Below are 16,433 nucleotides of genomic sequence, written 5' to 3' on the forward strand. Positions count from 1 at the left end.
GAGCTCCAGGCCCTGGCTTTGGTGCAGGTGCTCTCAAGACCGAGTGAAGGCAGTGATGACATGTTGAATGAAAGGTAGACATTTATACTCCGTCTCCAGCAGATTAGTCTGTGCGTGGGAGGGTGGGTGCGTGGGTGGGTCAGCAAGTTCCCCAGCGCAGGAGCTGGGACCCCTCTCATGGTAATGATCTGGATCTCACTGGATGCCCTGTTGTTGTTCTGAAAACAGACAGGTAGGGAACCAAGCGATCAGGAGGCGGTCAGCAGCCAGAAGGACTGCAGTGTGCTTGAAGCCGGAGCAGCTGTCCTTGTGCTGTTTTCAGAAAATCCCAGAGCAGCACAGCAGAGCACAGCCATCCAGTCTCCTGGGCTGCTGCTGGCACCTAGTGGAAAGAGGGCGAAGCGGCTGGCGTGCAAATACTTTGTTCTCACAACAAGAGGATCCCACCCGGAGCTCAGAGCTCGCACTGGACTGCAGGGTTCGAATTCCACCCCCTGCTCTAGCGAGAGTGGTTGCAGCAAAAACAGAAGCCATTGGGACGGAGAGATGCGGCTCCTATTCACCCCTAGGCACCCACAGCACTGTTAAGTGTGTTGTTAAGTGTGTTCTTAAGTGTGTTAAGAACACCGTCAGACCCAGCGCCCTCTCTTTATCATTTTTATCAAGTGTCCCCTTTATCCTCCTAACAGAAAATCCATAGATAATACAACCTATCAATGACCATTAGTGTAAAAATCAATATAATGTCCTAGCTGTAATATAAAGGTGAAAACATTGTAGTGTATGATTTTTTAAAATGTGTTCTTATATGTATGTATTCACACATGAACAGGCTAGAGCAGATAACTGGTCACAGCTTGCACTCACATAAACTAAGTGTAAATTTAAGAGAATAAGAATATCAGAAGCCACTCTATTCAAGAAGAGCAGGAAAATAAAGGAGCAGAAACACCGGTGGACACTAGAATAAAACCTTGTATTCAGATTAAAAAAATAACAGAACAACCTGATCGTTTGGATGTGATAAGGCAGTGGTCGGCAAACTGGGGCTCGCGAGCCACATGCGGCTCTTTGGCCCCTTGAGTGTGGCTCTTCCACAAAATACCGACTTCTGCGCATGGGCCACGAAGTTTCAATCGCACTGTACATGCACGCCCGCACGTGGTATTTTGTGGAAGAGCCACACTCAAGGGGCCAAAGAGCCACCTGTGGCTCGCGAGCCGCAGTTTGCCGACCAATGTAGGGATCAAAGGAACTAACCTTGATGGAAGAGAAAAAGGGATGTGTTCTACATTTTGTGAATGAAGAATGAAAAAAGGAAAACTGCAGGAGGCCAGACACCGTGAAGATCAAGAATTCAGCAGAAGCGGGAACCCAGGAAGCACCTAAAGGCAGTGCTGGTCTGGTCCTCTGAGGATCATGGGAACGTAGAGGTGGGGACAAGAATTTCCCACTGTACCAAGGCTAGAGCCAGTTTATTTGCTACATGATATTGAAGAGCGGGGTGAATCCGTATGACTGGAGGACCAGGGACACCTGGGAGGCTGAAACTGGGTTACAAATCACAGCCCAGGAGCTGTTGATGTCACTGTGTGAGCTTTAATCAGCAGGACATGCTGCCTAATTCAACAAAGGTTGGCTGTCAGCGGAGTGAATGTGCCACCTGTGGAGAAAACTGCCATGCATCTGACGGTACGTACACTTGAATAATTCAAACAAGTCGCCTGCTTAGTCTTGAGGCCTCATTTACTGAGCACCCACTGTGATAGATGCTTACATATATTACCTAACTCTCATAACTACCTTGTAAGGTGTCCATCTTTTATCTTCACTTCACAGGGATGGAAACGCAGATCTGAAGTAGATAAGTCACACAATCGAGCTCTTGGTTGGATGTGGAAAGCCTCGATTCCATGCAGCTGCGTCTCGTTTGAATCACTCCCACTCCGGCAGGTAGGTGGATAGAAACAGGAATTCTTGTTCCCGCTCTGGTTTTGAGTGACCCGAAGAGAAGTGATGTGACTGGCTAAATTCTGTGCAGCCGGCATGCAGTGTCGTTATCTTGCCTACAAAGTCCGCATCTTCTACAGCATTTACATCACAGCTTATGATACCTACTTCATATCTTGTTGTAGGGATCTCAGAAATCAGCTGCAATCTTAAACAAATGAAGTTAAGCTCTCCTGGGAGGATCAGCATGGTAATTCATCAACTGTTTCATAATGGAGAACAGAGACTTAAATGTCACTTGGGAAATTTAATTAAGATCTGTGCTCAGTGTGGGAACAATTAGCTAATAGACTGCAAATAAATTCCCTGATTACTCAGGGATGGGATAGTGACTTGTTACATAGCCACTCGTGGATGTGGGGGTGATCTGGCTTGAACACCTCTCATCCAATTGGTTGGTGGGTTTGGTCCTGCATGGTGTGTTGAGCTGTACCTTCCTCCCTCATTGCCCCTTGAGCATCTTCCTGATTTTCCATGCCAGATCTAAGGTGCCGAGGCGTGGAAACACTTTTCCTATCACGGCATTCAAGTAGAAAGCATCTCCTGGGGACAGAACCCTCAGGAATCTATTTGTAAGAACCAATATTATGGTTCTTAGAACTGTCCTAAGTAGTGACCATCAGCTAGAGAATGAAACTTAAGTGAAATAACTGAAACTTTCAGACTCTGGGGGTGGGAATTTAAAATGGTTCAACCACGCCCTGGCCAGGTGGCTCCATTTGTTAGAGCATCATCCCCATATGCCAAGGTTGTGGGTTCAATCCCCAGTCAGGGTACATACAAGAGTCAACCCATGAATGCATAAATAAGTGGAACAACAAATTTGTATATATATATATATATATATATATATATATATATACACACACACACACACATATACATTTGTGTATATACATATACATATTTGTATATATATATATATACAAATACATATATATATTCATTCTCTCCATCTCTTTCCCTCCCCCCTCGTTCTTTCTTCCTGTCATTTTTCTAAAAATCTAACTTTTTAAAATAAGTAAATAAATAAACTAAATGGTACAACCATTTTGGAGAGCTTTTTCTCCAGTGCTACTTTGGAGAAGTTTTTCTTCTCTGCCATGGACACGGACAATAGTGTGCAGGGGAGGAGGGAAGATGGAAGAGGATATTGGGGGGATAAATGATCAGTGATGGAGGAAAAAACAGAACACCAACTCTGTTGCAAAGCTATTTTCCTCCTGGGCAGCTCCCAAGGAAAATGAAAACATGTTCACAGGAAAAATGTTCTTAGCAGTTCTATTCATAATCACTCCCCAAACTGGAAACAAGCCTAATAATGCCAACCAAAAGGGGAATGGACAAACAAATATGTGTTATATTAATACAATAATACTAAGCAATAAAAAAGAGTAAAGTACTTCAAGCAAGCAACGATATAGATGAATCTCAAAAGCATTTTGTTGAGTGAAAGAAGATGTGCATACCTAAATAATCACTTGATTGATCCTAATAATGTAAAGTTCCAGAACAAGCAACGCTAATCCTTGGTGATGGCATCAGAATAGTGAGCACAGCTTTGGAGGGGAGGGCACTGACTGGAAGAAAAAACAAGGACATTTTCTTCGGGCATCTCCCGTCCATCCCTGAGACTGTTGCCCCACCCATGGCTCACCCACAACTTTGAGCTCCTGGCCTATAAGGATCTCAGCGGCTGCAGAAAGATGCAAACTCCCCCTTGGTTTGATTTAGCCCCATCCACGGCTGGTTTGGCTTCCAATTTCAACAACCCACAGTTAATATTAACCTGCTCCAAAGGGTCAGGTAGGTTTTTAACCTGATAGGCTTTAGCACACACCTCAAAGTCCAAAGCTCATCCGAATTAGCTCAAGCAAGACAGATGACCTGGCACAGCAGGGACCACGGGGGTCTAGTGTCCTCCATCGTGGAGGGTTGGGTCTTTCCTTTCTGCTTGTGGAACCACATTTGCTCTCTCCAAAGCTGGGCCATGGCTGTTCCAGATTGACCCGTCATTTCTCTTCACCCAAATTAAGCAGGCACATTGTTCAACAGGTACCCCAGGCCCACCTGAACAAGAACAGCATCTCCTTCCAGCCTCATCCTGCAGCACCCACCAAGCCCGCTGGGGCTGCCGGGTGGAGCCCAGTATCAGCTCTGAGGTTGGGCCCATCATGAATCAATTTTAATGCTGCAAGACCCCATCCGCCTGTGCCCACTGTGCCTCATTGAGAACCACTCACTTGGGCTAAAGCAGTGAAGGCTGACATTCAAGTGTGTCGCCGTGGCAGACAGGATCTGTTCCCTAGCTCAGTGCAGGGTCAGGTTCAAAAGGTCCCCAGGATGGGAATTAGTTCAAACTTGAGAATCTAGTACGAGAACTTCCTCGCCAGCACCTTATAAGGATTGACTCATTTACTGCTCATTAACGTTGTTAGGAAACTGAGGCAGAGAAATTGAGGAGCACGTGGGAGTCAGTAAGGGCTGCAGGTTTGAGCTCGGGCGTTAACGTTCCCGTGTCTGTGTTCTTCGAGCCGCTCTGCAGTGTCTCCTGGAAGGGAGGGATGCGGCCCAGGTGTGGACAGTGCCTGTGGAAAGTCTGCATGGGGCACAGCAAACAGCCAGGTGACATGGGAGCTGGCCGGCCTAGAGGCTCACGGTGGAGGGTGGAAATTGCTGGGGGAAAGGGATTTCCCAGTCCCAGATTACGGCCAGTTTGAAAGCATGTCTGAGGTAATACTGTCATCTAGTGGCAAAACAGCAAAAAGCAGTTACCCTCCAAGCAAAGATGGAGTGAGCCTTGAGAAGGCGAGGTGTAACAAATCAGCCCAGAGTTGTTCATTTTTCCTCCAAGTAAAGATTCTAAAACAGGCATATCCCATGCCATGTCCTTGGAGTAGCCTTCCGGTTCCACAGGCCACTGGATGGTGGCCACAGGTTAGGTTCTAATCCCAGCTCTGCTCGTTACTGACAAAAGGCTTGGGCAAGTTCATTAATTTCATTTTCTCTTCTGAAAACTGGGGGAAATAATGTCTACCCACATGGGTGTTGTGAGGATCAAGTGAAATTATGCATGCAATGTGCCAGGCATAGTGTAAGCATTTAAAAAATGCTAGTTGTTGTGGCAATACTGAAGAGGTGTGGCAAGAGCTGGGACCGAAGCATGGAGGGAAGGACCTGGGCACATTAGGCATTAACTAGTGTGACCTTTGGTGAATCCCACAGGGTCGTTCTTGGGGAATAGTTTTTTCACATGCAGTCTTATGTTTGCTTCTCTCAGTCTTCTGCCTACATTACCGAGTCATTTCTCCATTCAAAAATATTAATGGTTCCAAAAGACCCCGAATAGCCAAAGCAATCTCGAGAAAGAAGAACCAAGTTGGAGGTATCTTGCTACCTGATATCAAAGTATGCGACAAGGTGATAATAACAAAACAGCATGGTCCTGGCATAAAAACAGACACATAGATCAATGGAATATAATAGAGAGCCCAGAAATAAATCCAGGCCTATCTGATCAATTTATGACAAAGAAGGCAAGAATATGCAATGGGGTACAGACAGTCTATTCAATAAATGGTCTTGGGAAAACTGGACAGTCACATGCCAAACAATGAAACTAGACCACTTTCTTACACCATATTATACAAGAATAAACTCAAAATGGATTACAGACTAAATGGAAAACCTGAAACCATAAAACTCCTAGAAGAAAACATAGGCAATTAGCAATATTTTTTGGATATGTTTCCCCAAGAGAAACAAAAGAACAAATTGAACTACATCAAACTGAAAAGTTTTTGTACAATACTGGAAACCATCAACAAAACAACAAGACAACCTACTGTCCTGACCGGTTTGGCTCAGTCAATAGAGCGTCAGCCTGCGGACTGAAAGGTCCCAGGTTCGATTCTGGTCAAGGGCATGTACCTTGGTTGCGGGCACATCCCCAGTAAGAGGTGTGCAGGAGGCAGCTGATCGATGTTTCTAACTCTCTCTCTCATCGATGTTTCTAACTCTCTATCCTTCATCCTTTCTCTCTGTAAAAAAATCAATAAAATACATTTTTTTAAAAAAGACAACCTACTGAATGAAAGAAGACAGTCGCCAATAATACATCTGATAAGGGGTTAATATCCACACTATGTAAGGAATTCATACAACTTAACACACACACACACACACACACACACACACACACACACTCCTATTTAAAAAAAAAAAAAATAAGCAGAAGACCTGCATAGACACTTCTCCAGAGAGGACATACATATGGCCAACAGACATATGAAAAGATGGTCAACCTCACTAATCATCAGAGAAAGGCTAATTAAAACCACAATGAGCTATCACCTCACACCTGTCAGAAGGGCTATCATTAAATCAACAAGAGTGAGTGAGGATGTGGAGAAAAGGGAACCCTGGTGCACTGCTAGTGGGAATGCAGATCGGTGCAGCCTCTGTAAAAGCAGTATGGAGAGACCTCAAAAAATTAAAAATCGAACTGCTGTATGACCCAGCAACTTCACTTCTGGGTATTTATCTAAAGAAATCCAAAACACTAAGTTAAAATTAATCTCTGTCAGGCCAGGAGAGCCCAACACAGCACGCCCCTCGGACCCTCCTGACTGGGTTCCTCGGGAGGTGGCTCCTCACCCTCCCATCCCCTCCTCCCCAGACAAGCTCTCCTTGACATCATGGGGGCTATTTAATTCCCCAGTTGAAATCACCCACTCTCTTCTTCTAATCATCTTGGACCAACTGGGGAAATACAGCTTTGGAAGCAAATAAGCAACTCTTTTATTTTGAAGTTTCCTTTTGTAACGAACTTCAGTGACATTTGAGGTAACTTTGCAAAGCACAAAAAGTTCGTTTCCAGATTAACCTTGCTCTGGCCTAGTTGCTCATTTACTTCCAAAGCTGAATATTGTGCCCATTAAAAGATTAACTTTTAGCCTTGAACCTCGTCTGCACTCAGGGGCTGTGGGCTGTGACTTGCTGTTTCCTGCCACATCCAGCTGTGAGCCAGGCTTCGAGTGGCCGCCTCTACATACCACTTTCGTGAGCCCTGGAGGACCCCACAGTCAGGTTTGTGGTTGGGTGTCTCCTGTGGGCTTAGAACTGGGAAGGAGATGAGGTGGCAGGTGGGGCGAGGACAGAGGCCAGAGTCTGTGTGAGGCATTGTGGCTGCTAACTGGGAACTTGCAAGGTGGCAAAAAGGGGTCATGTTGACAGGACACTGAGGACAGCCAAGGAAGGCTCCCCTTCAAAGACGCTCCAGGCAGAAGACGTTGCGTTTAGTCAAGTCTTAGGACCACCTGGTAGCATATTGACCCTTAGGAGGGAGCATGGCTCAAAATCTGTTCACTTGAAAGGTACAGGCCCTGCCCTCAGGGAGGGACTTCATAACTTGACCACTGCTTTCTGGCCGTAGGCAGAGGGAAACAGTGGCATGGCTGCTGCCGGGTTACTGTGATCATCAAATGGAGCACTGAAGGAAGAGTGCTCTGTAGACGCATTTAAATGTGTCCTTGTTTATGACCAGCTAAATGATGAAACCTTTCAACTTTCTGGTTGGATTTTGGTTTTATTGACGGAAGGAGCAAAGCTGCACATTTTAAATGCCAACGCTCTCCATCAGCCACACTTGGCTGCACAGGTTTGCTTCTTCTCATGATGCTTTAAGAAATAGGCCGTGGGAGTCAGATCACGTTACTCAATGTGCAAAGGTGGGCAAAGTATTTTAATCTCCCTGTCCTGTAGGTTTCCCATCGGTGCAGTTCAGAGCATAATAATTGTGCTTGGGGGTTATCATGAGGGTTGGAACATGAACGCACATAAAACAATTTACACAGCACTCAATAAATGGTTGCAATTTTATTGTCATTATTATTACGAAGGAGCCATTCTGCTGTCTCCAGGGATCTTTGTGTAATCAAATTATTCCACTGCTCAGTAGAATAAGAAAACTCCCAACCTTTAAAAACACCAAGTGAGCACTCAGGTCTGTTTCCCAGCATGCCCTGCATGGTCTCCACACCCCACAGACAGCACACAATTCATAACATGACACTAAGGCTGAGTCCCAAAACTCTACTTGGAAGCCTTGTATTTAGAACTCAGCACCCATTTTCCCATAGAAAGAATGCTTTTATTTTTTTTATTTAAACGATTACACATAGTAGTACATATATCTCCTATTTTTCCCCCATTGACCTTCCCCCAGCTTCCCCTACCCCCTGTCGTATGCCCTCATCCCAGAAAGAATGCTTTTAAAATACAGGTTGGATTCCCAGGTGACTGAAAATACCCAGAATTCCTAAAAAGACACCAACATGGATCATATGAATCATACAAGTCATCTGAAATCTTCAAAGGAAAAATAACTTGTTATCTAACTGCGTTAGATTAAATGGCAGTATTGCGAAAGCAAGGTCTGCCTTGAAATTCTTTCCAGCCCCCATCCACGTCCTTGCCCCTTTCCTCAGGCAGGCAAAACTATTTGATCCTCAGATAGTAAGCACCAGATGCCACTGGATGTCCTTGCTCTCAGGGGTTATCTTTCTTATCACTGGTATACTAGTTGTACCTCATTGTTGTTTACCATGAGGCAAAAAGCCCAAACAAATTGAATGAGCTTAAATGAGCTACAGTTATTAATTCGCAAGAGACTTTTATCCTTTCCTCTTCTTTATTTGAATGGAGATCAAAGAAAATGGGAACACAAGCAAACCATTAGATGACCTGGATCATCCCTTTAATATCTGGTGCCTTTAAGTCTTGTATGGATCAAACTGAAATACATAAAAACATAGAGAGCTAAGTCTGCCTCCCAAACTCAGGGAAAGCCTTGAACAAGGTTGTCATTCTCTTCAACTATCAGCCTTACCTCTAAGGAAAACAACGGGCTCAGGACTCTACTGAGCTCTCCACATGCTATGAAAAGAAAAAAATGCATCATCATTGCACTTTCACCCTAGGAAATTCTCTGAAATGCCACGTAACAAGTACTTCATGTGAACAAACTATTTGGCTGTGCACCGTGAGATTGAACTTGGAGAACATCTATCTTTAAAGGCTAACAGAAGCCAGGATTCTGGGCCTTCCTTTGTAATCATTAACTGTCTCATTCTCCATTAACCGTCTCATTCTCTTCAAATGCAGAGGGAGAGAGGAGAGAGAAGGGAGGGAGACCTTCCTGTCTACGTCACAGAGAAGTAGATAGAAGGAACTAGTAAATAGAAGTGTGGTAAAAATGGTGTTTGGTGTATATAAAGATGCTGGGTTATTTATTTCTAAGCAGCTTTCAGATGATATAATTCACACTACTCCAAGCAGGTAATTCTGAGTGAGGCTGAGCCATTTTCCTTGGACCAGACACAGCATCACTGAGTCTCTCTGCTAGAAATCTGCAGAAGAGCATTTCTGTGTGCGTGTAATGAGGGGATTTGTTGAGACAGTGGGAGTTGAGAAATGCCCAGACCTGCAGACAATTTTTATAGGTGTTTCTCTGAGCCAAGCTGACTACATGTGCCAGGGAGCAAGATTTCAAATGCTCCAGAGAACAGCAGTTTTGCAGTTTTATGCATTTGAAATTAAGGTAGGGAAGATTACATGGAGGTGGGAGAAAGCAAGGCGGGGATTGGATAATAGGATAGTGAAGCTTATTTGCTCTTTTGAGGGTGGTTACCTCTTAGAAGACATGACCTGAAAGGTAGGTCATGCATTAAAAGTGTGTGTGTGGAAGGGGGGTGGGGGGGTTAAAAAGGGGCATTTCAATGGTGTGTTAACCCAGATGCACAGAAACAATGGACAGGGCTAGCTTAAAGCAAAGATAAGCATTTTTTTAATTAAGTCTTTTTTTTTTAATATATTTTATTGATTTTTTACAGAGAGGAAGGGAGAGAGATAGAGAGTTAGAAACATTGATCAGCTGCCTCCTGCACATCTTCTACTGGAGATGTGCCCGCAACCCAGGTACATGCCCTTGACCGGAATCGAACCTGGGACCCTTCAGTCCACAGGCCGACGCTCTATCCACTGAGCCAAACCAGTTTCGGCTTAATTAAGTCTTTATTGTTGAAAGTATTACATATGTCCCCTATTTTTCCCCATTGACCCCTTCTAGCCTACCCCTGACCCAGGGCTTCACCACCCTATTGTCAAAGATAAGCCTTTTACTAAGGAAGTGATATGCCTGGAGTGTGACTACCCACCATGACCTGCCCAGTCAGGAATTTATGATCAAATCACCCTGAGATTACTTTCCATGGAAACTCTTCTTTCATCCACAATTGAAACCTGGTAGAGAATTTTCGTCCGACAAGGCAGAGAGAGATGACAGGCAGGGTAATGTCCAACTCAAGCAATGAACATTGATGGACAGCCACTCAGTGTGGCGTACTGTCCTGATGCCTGGGGATGCAGCGTGTGTTGAGGGTCCCAGGTTCAGTGATTCACTGGGAAGACAGCATGTAGGTGAGGCTGTGATTTATTACAGTGAAAGAGTGCTCAGCGAAATGAGCAGAGAAATGGCTTCTGGGGCAGAATCTAGAGGAAGCCAGGTGTAAGCTCCCAGGGGTGCTTTCCCAGGGGAATTATGCAGCAAGAAGTGGTGGCCACTCCTGCCAGTCATTTCAGAGACCAGAGCCCAGGGTGTTTTCAGTGCTGGGGCTGCCCCTATAGACATTCTCTTTCTAGACCAGCGGTTCTCAACTTGTGGGTCGCGAACAATGAAAATACATCCTGCATATCAGATATTTACATTACGATTCATAACAGTAGCAAAATTACAGTTATGAAGTAGCAACGAAAATAATTTTATGGTTGGGGGTCACCACAACATGAGGAACTGTATTAAAGGGTCGCGGCATTAGGAAGGTTGAGAACCACTGCGGTCTAGACTCTCCGGGGGGAAGAAAATGTTCAGCATAAACCACATCATTTGCACAAACAGTTGAGACACAGCGAGCCTGTCTTATCACGGAATCGTAGGAACCCTCCTGAAATCCAAGTTCCCAGCCTCCAGCCCAGGGCCGACCTTGCTAGCAGGCCTTTCTCAGGTTAGCATTCTCAGGCTGCTGGGTTAACCCTTTTCTGCACACAGAGTAGGAAATAAGCGTTTGCAGTGTGGTGGGATCAACTCAATGACTCATTCATTCAACTAAAGTTACCGAGCCCTTGAAGGGTTGGGCGGGAAGGAGAGAAATTAGACGTGGTTGTTGAACTTCGTCAAACTCAACTCAGTGCCTCATTAGCTCCCTGCCCACCCTGGACAAGGTGTGTTGCCTATAAAAAGCCCTGTGGCTGTGCTCCAAGCTCCTCCCCCTCACCTCCATCCGCAACCCACTGCCCATCCCAGGGCTCTGTTTTCTGTCTGCCACCTAATGTCTTTCTGCCTGGCCCCTGAGGTAGGTGTGTGGGGCTACTTCTCTCTTTGACTTGACTAGATTCTGACACAGGCGGGTGCCCTTGGGCCAGTTCTGCCCCATCGCTACCGCCACCAAGAGTCCCAGCACCCCACACTTCCTCTGGCCTGCTTGGCCCCTCGTCCATTACAGGAGTTGCCTGTTTGGTTGTTTGAAGCCCTAGCTCCTGGGGCTCATCCCCATCCTTTAAAGATGTCCAAGCCATCCTGTTTCTACTCACAGCCTTTGGCTTGTTTTAACGCCACTGACACCTGCTGGGAGATGCCCAGAGCTGTGACCTACAGGTTATCACCCGCCCAGTGGAACCCTCTCATGCAGGAGCTCTACACACTGACTCACTGCAACCCGAGCCTCAGCGTCTCCGAGGCTCTGTCCCCACTGCCCTCGCCCCTCCTGGAGGGATTCACCCCAAACCCTGCCCCCTCATCTTTCAGAAGGACCGGGCTCCAGGTTTACAGGGTTCAGAGTGGGGATGGGAAAAGTAGAGGTAGTATCTTGCCTTCTTGGCCTCAAGATTAACAATGACCCAGCCAAGGAACTGGGAAACATCAGCCTCCTCCCTGATACCAACCACAGGTCCGCCCAGGTCAGACACCAGTTCTGGAAACCCTCAGATATTAGTATCAGTTCACCCCCAATTCCCCCACCCTGATGGGTCTCCTCCCAGAAAGCACAGAGGTATGAAATGGCCCTCCAACACCTTTAGGAAATGCTCAGAGCGACTCAATCAACCAGGGAAAGCCACCAAACACCGAAGCTGGTGAGACGGGGGCCGGGTCCTGGGAAGCTAGGAATGCTACGAAGCGGGCACCCGAGAGACAAGAGTGTGATCAGACTTGCATTTTAGAAAAGTCCTGAGCGCTGGAGGGAGACAAGATGTAGAGTGAATCCGGAGGCCGAGACGAAGATAAGAAATGTTTTGAAATAATCTTATAAGATGTGGCAGGGCCTCAACTCTAAGGCAGTGGACTTAGTGATGAGGGGACAGACAAGAGGGAAATTTAGAAGACCAAGCATCAGGAGTGGGGATGAGGTGGAGAGGCAGGAGTGCAGTGAGCATGGCTGCGTGCTGGCTGGTTGCACCTTTGACAGCACATTTACCTCTGCCCAGGGAAAGAACACAGCGGGCTGCCCTGGCCAGGTGGCTCAGTTTATTAGAGCATCACCCCATACACCAGAAGGTGACAGGTTCGATTCCCCATCAGAGCACATAGGCAGGTTGCAAGTTTGATCCCCAGGTCAAGAAAGTGGGGGAGGCAGCCGATCAATGTTTCTCTCCCCCCCCCTTCCTTTCTCTCTCTCTCTCTCTCTCTCTCTCTCTCTCTCTCTCTCTCTCTCTCTCTCTCTCTCTCTTCCTCTCCCTCTCTCTAAAATAAAAATAAAAACACAGAGGGTCAATCATGAATCCAAACAGCTTCGTGCTGTAGCCCCCTTTACCTTCTCTTCTCCCTCTGAATTATTCTTACTGGGTTTGGTTGTTGGGTTTTGGTTTCTCCTTTGAAGGTGCAGAAATGTCCGTGGTGTGTCTGACAGACTTTGAGGCCCTCGCGCGCGAGCGTCTGTCCAAGTCAACTTGGGATTATATCGAAGGAGGAGCTGGTGAAGGTTTCACCCGGGACGACAACATCGCAGCATTTAAAAAGTCTGGTCTCCTGTATCCTTTCTGCTGTTGAACTCGGGGCCTGGTTCACAGGCCTGGGAAGGGAGCAGGCCTGGTTTCTGCCTGCAACGAACAGAGCAGATATAGAATGGCTTTTGTGTTCTTTTGGGTTGGGGTTTGGGGGGGGCAGATGACTGGGGAGAGGAAGGTTGGAGAGAAACTTACCTTAGTGCCTCTGCAGAACTAGCACAAATCAGTCACTCTCCCTCTGCAAAGGTCACCAGTCACCTGGGCAGGGAGCAGACGAGGCTTGCAGGAGAGAAAGTATGACAGGAGAGAGGACTCTGAGTGGGAGGAAATATGGAGACACAGAAGTCTGGTGATGAAGGAAGATTGATTCAAGGCAGAGGTTTGGACCAGAGCAGCAGGGGGCGGAGCACAGACCAGCACACAGCAGCCCACAGGCCAGGTCTGGCCCACCACCATTTTTTGGATGGTGAACAAGCCAAAGAAGGTTAATTATCTCATAACACGATTGAAAAGAATCAAAAGAAGGATTTGGAACAGGCAAAAATTACATAAAATTTAAATTTCAGTATCTATAAGTAAAGTTTTATCAGAACACAACTATGCACAGCCACTTACATATTGTCTGTGGCTGCCTTGACATTACAACAGCAGAGCTAAGTCATTGTGACAGAGACACAGAGTCTAAAATGTTGGCTGTCTGGCCCTTTGCAAAAAGGCTGCTGTCCCCGTGAGAGAGAGCTCAGGAACAAACTGAGACCCGGGACACAAGGCCAGCACCACCTTCTGTGTCTTCGTGATTGTTTAGCTCCTGCTGACTCGGCACTTTGATTGCTTTATTTCATTTTGTCTCCACAAAACTAGGAAATGTGGAATATTCCTCCATTTCAGGGATGAAGTAATGAGCCTATCTGCCCCAGCTTGCACAATCAGTATTGCCAGGAAAACCTTTCTAAAGCTGTGTGCAGGAGCAATAATATTTTGTGAAAGACAAGCATTTGGGGCCCTGAAGCTAAGTATCTGTTTGCTTTAAAATGTTTTACATATTTGTCATGGGTAAATTTCCCTACCTTCTACAGCAGTCTTTAGGTCATAACTCCAAACGGATTAGCCTCTAGCTAAAAGAACGCCATGACCTCCCCCTGGGCTTTGACCGCTTTCAGTGACCTCTTCTGACTTAGAGACTTGAACCTGAGAGGGAAGGGCCAAGAGCTCTCTGCTGTTTATGCCTTCCCTCTCTAGTCCTTACTCTGATGAATCAGCCCGAGCATCCACATGCTGAGAGTGGTCAGGGCGGCCAGCTCAGAAACACAGGCCACGGAGGGAGTGAGGAGGGTTTGTGGGGTCCACAGAAGATGGGTTCGTGTGAAACCAGTGTTGGGAGAAGCTTCCTTAAGGAGAGGAGCCTCCAGTCTGCTGTGCTGCGTATTTAGCTACCAGCCAATGGTCCCCCACCAGAGGTTTCCAGGGACCTAGTCTGGTCTCCAACTGCACCAGGAATCTGGAGGCCTCAGCAGCAGGCAGCACCTTGGTGCTGGAGATAATCCCACCAACAGGAAACCTCTTTGTTGTCTAGCACAGAATCCGCCTCCGGCCCCGGTACCTGAAAGATGTGTCGCAGGTGGACACCCGGACCACAATCCAAGGGGAGGAGATCAGTGCCCCCATTTGCATTGCGCCCACGGGTTTCCACTGCCTGGCCTGGCCCGATGGAGAGACCAGCACAGCCAGAGGTGTGAAGCAGGCCACCTGCGGCCTGCAGTGTGCAGGAGGAGGCCTCCTTCAAGCAGGGCAGGCGGCCACAGGGTTTCTCTAGAGCAGTGATGGCGAACCTATGACACGCGTGTCAGAGGTGACACGTGAACTCATTTTTTTGGTTGATTTTTCTTTGTTAAATGGCATTTAAATATATAAAATAATTATCAAAAATATAAGTCGTTGTTTTACTATGGTTGCAAATATCAAAAGATTTCTATATGTGACACGGCACCAGAGTTAAGTTAGGATTTTTCAAATGCTGACACGCCGAGCTCAAAAGGTTCGCCATCACTGCTCTAGAGAAAGGGCTTAGGGACAGCAAGTGGTTGGAATTAAAGAGGGTGGGAAGAGGAATGCTTAACACTGTGTTTGCATAACACTTCCCCGAAGATTGAAAAAATGCCCATTTCGCCCAGCCAGCATGGCTCAGTGGTTGAGCATCAACCTATGAACCAGGAGGTCACGGTTCGATTCCTGGACAGGCACATGCCCAGGTTGCGGGCTTGATCCCCAGTGTAGGGCATGCAGGAGGCAGCCGATCAATGAGTCTCTTTCATCATTGATGTTTCTTTCTCTCTCTCCCTCTCCCTTCCTCTGAAATCAATATGAATACATTAAAAAAAGAAAAAGAAACATCAATGAATCGAATTGTGGCCTCTTGGTTCACAGGTGGACACAACCACTGAGTAACACCAGCCTGGCATCACTGATGTTCTTATCCTTCCCTCCCTCTCCCTTCCTGTCTCTGAAATCAATAATTTTTTTAAAAAAAATTTTTAAACAAAACAACAAAAACTGACTTCTATCCCTGCCCCACAGGGCAGCAGAAGGAAGTCGGGCCTTCTCTTCACTCATAGGGCAAGTTGGCCAGAAGCAGTGCAGGTCCTTAGGGCTTCTGGCCCCAGCCTGGAATGCCCCTGGCCTCCAACCTGAGTTGTGTCATTTGCTCTGCAGCTGCCCAAGCAGCCGGCATCTGCTACATCACCAGCACATATGCCAGCTGTACCCTGGAAGACATCGTTGCCGCGGCCCCCAGAGGCTTCCGGTGGTTCCAGCTCTACGTGCAGCCAGATCGGCAGCTAAACAAACAGCTGGTCCAGAGGGTAGAATCCTTGGGGTTCAGAGCCCTGGTGATCACCGTGGATGTGCCCAAACTTGGCAACAGGCGACATGACATTCGCAACCAACTGAACTTGAAGACAAATTTACTGCTAAAGGATCTTCGGTCACCTCAGGAGGTAGGAAAGATACCAGGCCCAATGGGCAGGCATTAAAGAAGGCAAAGTCCCTTCTGTGGTTCCTCCCTTCCTTCTTTCCACAAGAATTCATTGAGTGCCTGCCCTGTGCCAGACACTGGTGATGCAGCAGAGCTTCCAGAGCTTCCCAGAGCTTCCAGACAAACAGAGTGTAAGACCAAATGTTCTTCTGGAACTGTCCAGTCTGTCACCAGAAGTGTTCTGGCCAGGGCCGAGTGCTGAGAAAGCTGCTATAAATAGGATTTTGCATGGGTCTTCCAACATTTTCTACTTCATGGCACACTTAGAAAACGGTCATTTTGGGAGGCACACTTCGATAAACTGACCCTCTGACAGGGTGCTCACAGCGAAGGT

The 16,433-nt window shown here is 46.8% G+C and overlaps 1 protein-coding gene across 4 annotated transcripts in view; it reads left to right on the top strand.

Moving 5' to 3' along the window:
- The window catches only part of HAO2 (hydroxyacid oxidase 2), a 155,675-nt gene that overhangs the window by 130,870 nt on the left and 8,372 nt on the right, over nucleotides 1-16,433 (top strand). For 2 of the 4 annotated variants that reach the window (XM_036342859.1, XM_036342860.1), the window contains 5 exons: nucleotides 1,840-1,953; nucleotides 6,989-7,098; nucleotides 12,942-13,080; nucleotides 14,647-14,798; nucleotides 15,778-16,061. In XM_036342859.1, coding sequence (XP_036198752.1) covers nucleotides 12,950-13,080; nucleotides 14,647-14,798; nucleotides 15,778-16,061 — 567 coding nt within the window. In that variant the 5' untranslated portion in view covers nucleotides 1,840-1,953; nucleotides 6,989-7,098; nucleotides 12,942-12,949. Of the gene's footprint in view, nucleotides 1-1,839; nucleotides 1,954-6,968; nucleotides 7,099-12,941; nucleotides 13,081-14,646; nucleotides 14,799-15,777; nucleotides 16,062-16,433 lie in introns of those variants that run through there. The other 2 variants (XM_036342862.1, XM_036342861.1) reach the window with 2 other exon arrangements.

The sequence above is a fragment of the Myotis myotis genome, unplaced genomic scaffold (assembly GCF_014108235.1).
Source record: "Myotis myotis isolate mMyoMyo1 unplaced genomic scaffold, mMyoMyo1.p scaffold_m19_p_18, whole genome shotgun sequence".
Lineage (NCBI taxonomy): Eukaryota > Metazoa > Chordata > Mammalia > Chiroptera > Vespertilionidae > Myotis > Myotis myotis.